The sequence below is a fragment of the Physeter macrocephalus genome, chromosome 10, assembly GCF_002837175.3.
Source record: "Physeter macrocephalus isolate SW-GA chromosome 10, ASM283717v5, whole genome shotgun sequence".
NCBI lineage: Eukaryota > Metazoa > Chordata > Mammalia > Artiodactyla > Physeteridae > Physeter > Physeter macrocephalus.
The window spans coordinates 50379502-50385501 of NC_041223.1; the positions used below are offsets into that span (position 1 = coordinate 50379502).

General features: G+C 39.6%; 1 protein-coding gene across 4 annotated transcripts in view; it reads left to right on the plus strand.

The window, feature by feature from the left end:
• The window catches only part of CDK19 (cyclin dependent kinase 19), a 182741-nt gene extending 176958 nt beyond the window's left edge, over positions 1–5783 (plus strand). For 3 of the 4 annotated variants that reach the window (XM_007112036.4, XM_055087555.1, XM_007112037.3), the window contains one exon: positions 1469–5783. In XM_007112036.4, coding sequence (XP_007112098.1) covers positions 1469–1600 — 132 coding nt within the window. In that variant the 3' untranslated portion in view covers positions 1601–5783. The remainder of the gene's footprint in view (positions 1–1468) is intronic. The other variant, XR_003681491.2, reaches the window with a different exon arrangement.
• The last annotated feature ends 217 nt before the right edge of the window (positions 5784–6000 follow it).

The window sequence follows — 6000 nt, forward strand, 5'->3', positions numbered from 1 at the left end:
CCCGGACCGGGGTACGAACCCGCGTCCCCTGCATCGGCACGCGGACTCTCAACCACTGTGCCACCAGGGAAGCCCGACACATTTGTTCTTTATCCAGTACGGAGGAGCTATTATGCTGAGTCTAATCAGCTAAAGTAAAAGCAATTGTAGCCAGCCCAGCAATTGTAGGCCTTGTGAGTGGAAAGAATTTTTTTTCCATAATAAACTGACAATAAAACATAGTTAGAATCTGGAAAGGCTTCTTACAACAACACAACTCGTCAGAGTTGTGTAACACAGGAAGGAGTTAAGCGGGATTATTTTTAACCAAGACTATCTTATTGCTCTGTTGTCTTGGACCCGATGTTGCAAGTCCAGCTTGGCTGCCCCTTGTGCGCTGAGTGGGGCACGCGTGCTGATTTGTCCTTCCGCAAACCGCCAGTGCCACCTCAAGGTCATTTACATTTTTAACTCCAAGTAATAGCTTTATCACATATGATCTTTCCCACTTCGCTCACAGGAAGAACCAGCCTTCTGGGCATAGCCAAAGACACTGGTTCCAGCTATGCTTATATTTAACCAGGCACCATGTTCTTATTCTATGGGTGAATTTTTCTTTTACATATTTTTTTCATATTTGCCCTTGGTACTATGAAGATGAATGTTTCATTTAAGGTAATAAAAATACATTGAACTGCAATACATTTGTCTCAGCCTTCTCTTGAGAGAATTTTCACATATAAAATTTTTTAAAATTCTAAACGTTACCTGAAGGACCTCTCTGGTGGTCCAGTGGCTAAGACTCTGCGCTCCCAATGCAGGGGGCCTGGGTTCGATCCCTGGTCAGGGAACTAGATCCCTCATGCCGCAACTAAAGATCCCAGGTGCCGCAACTAAGACCCTGTGCAGCCAAATAAATAAATAAATAATTTTTAAAAATAAACGTTACCTGAAGTTTATAAAAAGCACTTATTGCTGCCAGCCCTACCCGACCTTGCCTGGCTCTGTCATGTAGTGATGCTGCTGATGCCACTCTAGCTTCTCCCTCCGAAAACTCTTTTCTCTAAAAGATGATTTCTTAATCACAACAACTCTGTTATTTATAATGAGAAAACTAACAGCACGTCAGTATACATTATGAACACCACCGACTCAATATGCCAAACTGATTATTCCTGTTTGCAAATCTCAGTTATGCAAAGAAAAACTAACCAGAATTAGCCTAAGTTTCCCCTCTACCTTTCGTTGCCAGTGTAGCTTATCTCCCAAAGAAATCCAGCCAACTTTCCGTGCATGCCAGAACAGCGGTGGCAGGCTGTGATGTCAAGTCAGCAGAATGTTTTAACAAACTAAATTGACTGTCGCCACGATGGGTCAGAACCCGGAGCCTCTGATGAGAATGGCTCATCTCTCCGTCCTGTTGTGATTAGCATCTTGAGCTGTTCCCTTCCTCCATCAGTCACTCCCTTTTCCTGTTTCCTTCTCCTAGCACTCCAGTTCGCGCCTGAATTACCAAAGCAGTGTTCAGGGATCCTCTCAGTCCCAGAGCTCGCTAGGCTATTCCTCCTCATCTCAGCAGAGCGCCCAGTACCACCCATCTCACCAGGCCCACCGCTACTGACCCGCTACAGCCAGAGCACAGACTCCAGCAATATGACGTCTGCATTGAAGAGAACCAAAAATGCAAACTCTGATGCTATTTAAAACTCATCCACTTAGGAGGAAAACTATTTACTGAGCATTTTGCAGGACTGACTGATGTCTTTATTGACTTAAAGAAGATTTTTGTGAAGTTTCCCCAGCACCCTTTCCCTGCATGTGTTCCATTGTGACTTCTCTGATAGAGCATCTGATCTAATCCCAGCACTTAACTTCTGTAACCTTCAGCATTTTGGGGAAGGATTTCCTGGTGCACCTTTCTCATGCTGTAGCAATCTCTATGATTTATCTTTTCAAAGCTCTTTTACTAGGATTTTAATGTTTTAGAAACAGGATTCCAGTGGTGTATAGTTTTGTACTTCATGAACTGATCTAGCAACACAGGTAAATATGCACCTTTTAAAGCACTATGTTGTTTTCATAGAATATAACTCTTTTGCTCATGGAAGTCTTAAATGGGAACTGTTACTGTCCCACAGTACTTTACTATTACGTTTTTATTTCTCTAGTTTCAGGGAAGGTCTAATAAAAAGACAAGTGGTGGTACAGCGAGAACCTGCAACCAAAAACAGCCTAGATCTTCGCAGTTACTATGCTTTATGTGTGTGGTAATTTTTATATAACCATTCATATGGAACTTAGTTCCCAGAATCATCTTAGTCTTAATAGTATCCAGTAATTAAGAATTATAATTTTAACCTTCATGTAGCTTACGTCTACTTTAAAAAGGGTTTCAAGAGCTTTGATGAAATACAGTCCTCTGGTGACCCACACCAGAAAACTGAAGAGAATATTAACTGCACTAGGATTTCTTTAAGGAGTAATGTTGATCAAAGGGAAGGAAAAGCTTTTAGTGTGTATTGTACATAAAGTTGGCTCCTCTAAAGAACTGTTGGTTTCTTCACATCTAGGTCAGTTTGAGTAACTTTCTTACATAATCAAGGGTACTCAAATAGAAGCCTGCAAATTAATCTGCTTTTAAAATAAAGAGCAGTGTTCTCCATTCGTATTTGCATTAGACATAGAGTGACTATTTTTAAAGCATGTTAAAAATTTAGGTTTTGTCCATGTTTAAAGTATGTATTTTGTATGCATAATTTTGCTGGTATTACTGAAACTTAATTCTATCAAGAATCTTTTCATTGCACTGAATGCTTTCTTTTGCCCCTAGGAGAAAACTTAATAATTGTGCCTAAACTATGGGCAGATAGTATACGACATGTTAGATGAGTGCTATTTGCATTTCTATGATCTATGACTTAGAGGCTGAGTTCTTTCTTAGCCAGCGTAAGGACGCTCCCCGGAGTCACAAGGAAATGTAAAGACTTAGAGCTCCCATTGTAATGTAAGGGGCAAGAAATTTGTGTTCTTCTAAATGCTACTAGCAGCACCAGCCTCGTTTTAATGTTTTCTTGAGCTAGAAGAAATAGCTGATTATTGTATATGCAAGTTATATGCATTTTTTAACTCTTCTTTGTGAACTTATCTACCTGGTTATGATACTCTGGGTCCATATACAAGTAAAATAAGTTTTAGACAGAAGCCAGTATACACTTTGCACTATTGATGTGATCCTGTAGCCAGCAAGGACCTTACTGATCTCAGCATAATAATGCTGATTAATAAAGACTGTACAGTGACACTCATCAACACTGAAGGTGAAACTGTTGACATGCTCCACTGGAAGGAATTTCTGATTGTCTCCACAGTAATTTACCCCTTCCATTTTTGCAAATGAGAAATTAGTAGCCCTCTGCATAATGTAGCTACCCAAGTAAAGTTCTGTCCTGTGACCTGAAGCCTCACTGTCATCAGATGCTCACTGCACCCTCACCTCGTGCCCAGCATTATGCTGGGGGGTGAGACACAAAGGGCAAGACATACTTCCTGTCCTTGCAGAGCTTATGATTGATTCCATGACAGGAAGCTTTCCTGGGATGACAGGCTTATAAATGAAACCATCTTAGAACATGAAGGTCTATTCGTTTACTTCTAAACCCACTTGGAGAGTTATTATTCCAAATTTTGCTCTGTAACAAACAAGTATCATGGAGAGGTTTCTATGTTTATCTACCTTCAAGAAAGCCAGCAATTAATATCACCACAGGCATTAATATATATTTGAAATGTTCACAGCAGCCTTTCAACAACAATTGGGTGGCCCTTGTAGGCAGAACACAGCTAAGTGTTTGTAGGAAATTACAATGAAAATAGAAGCTCTGTTCCTGCCCTCAAGGAGAGCTTACAGTTAGTAAAAGACGAACCCAAATATGTGCATGAACCAAAATATCATGCCCCTTAATACTTTATAAGCAACTTTGATATAAATCCTTGTGATATGCGCTTATATGATCATGGGACTACCCTGCTTTCCTTGTATGTAGCGAATTTTAGTGGCAGAACTGATATAGAAACTGTGAGGGGATTTTTTCAGTTGCCCCCAGTGTTCTCCACACAGGATCTAGCCAGATATGCCAATTACACATGTGACTGGGTTTCTGGTCACTGCACTGGTACTGGCCCTTTCCTCCTGTGCTCTTGCCTGAGAGTTGGTGATGCCCACCAGTGCTCATTACCCTTGGAAATAATTTTGGTTCATAATTTCCTTTTCCTTGTAAAGGGGAACAAAGCCTTTAACATACTTATGGGCCCTAAAACTGTGGGACCTCAAAGGAGACCTGTGAAGCTTTTTGAGGTTAAAATTTACCTTTTTGGTCCCCAAATGACCCCATTCCTCTTTAAAAATTTATTACCATCAATGTCCCCTGAGAATGCAGGGTGGACTTCCAAACCAGGGGAGGTTATGGGAAGGAAGGAAGGAATCAAAGTGAAGGTCTTCTGCGCTCCACAGTACAAATCAGTTTTCGAGTTAGCTTTCTGGTAAGTTGTGTGTTTGGGAAAAGGGATTCTAGGGTTTCAGGACAGCTGAGTCAAGGGTAAGGTAGCCTGGTGGCAGGACTGACACTGAGGCTGAAACAATCCTTATGATGAAGTAGATCATGCAGTAACACACAAAAACCAAGGACATGTATATTTTTATATCTGTGTGGTTTTAAAACTTTAGTACTTAGAACTTTGGCCTTCTGCACTACTCTTTTGCTCTTGTAAACACAATTTACATTTAAGAATGGAAAGGGATGGCATTTGCTTACGTGTTCACTGCCTCATTCCTGGTGAAGCAACTGCTAGCTGTATGCCTCTAAAATGATGCTGTTTTCTCTGCTAAAGATAAAAGAAAAAATAGTTGGACAGTAAGACTTGCAGCTTAATCTGCTTTGAATAATTGTATGTAACAGAAACTATACAATGAAGGAATATTCTATGAAAATTATGAATCCTAACCTCTATGGTGTTATCTTTCTGGGGAATGGAGAAAGGCAGTGAAATGGCAGTTAGACTAAAGGAGGCTTGAAGGATTCAAGTATAAATAATATTTTATATAAAACATAGCTGTTTAGGTTTCCTTAATCTTCAAGAATAGTCACAAATATCATAAAGCAAAGTTAATTGTTTTAGGATTTTTTAAAAATGTGTTGTACCTAAGGCCATACTTACTCTTCTGTGCTATCACTGCAAAGGAGTGATATGTATGTATTATATGAAAAAAAAATCCTTAATGCACTGTTATCTCTTAAATATTTAGTAAATTAATACTATTTAATTTTTTTAAAGATTTGTCTGTGTAGACACTAAAAGTATTACACAAAATCTGGACTGAAGATGTCCTTTTTAACAATTTAAAGTACTTTTTATATATGTTATGTAGTATATCCTCTCTAAACTGCCTAGTTTGTATTTCCCATAATTCCTATTTGTGAAGTGTACCTGTCGTTGTCTCTTTTTTCAGTCATTTTCTGCACGCATCCCTCTTTATACGATTATAGACATGACTGTGTGTGCTTTCCACACACTGCTGCGAGGTGTGCACTCAGAGCCAGCTGCCCCCTGCCCCTGCACCCCGCCTTCCAGCGAGGCTTGCTCCGCGGGGTGCAGGATGAGTTGCTGCTTTGGAGCCGAGTGTTTCCCGCTTTTGAGTTGTCCTGACATCCTTCCAGAAATGACTGTTAAGACAAAAATAAATTACATTGCATTTATTTTATATTCTTGGTTGTAATAAAATTTAATTGACTTTGTTTCAGTGTGGATTTTTTAAATATAGGAAAAACTCTTGTTACAACAACTTTTAATGTTAAAATTTTATGTGTGTGCCTCGAAGCTTTTCAGATTACACTTGTTCTGCAGAGATGCAAAGTCTCCCTATGAGCTGCAGTATGTTATTTTATTCAGGATGCTTATGACGTCAAAAAACCAAAGAGGCAAGGCTTGCAAATACCTCAGAAGCAAAATTACAGTTTTTTAAAC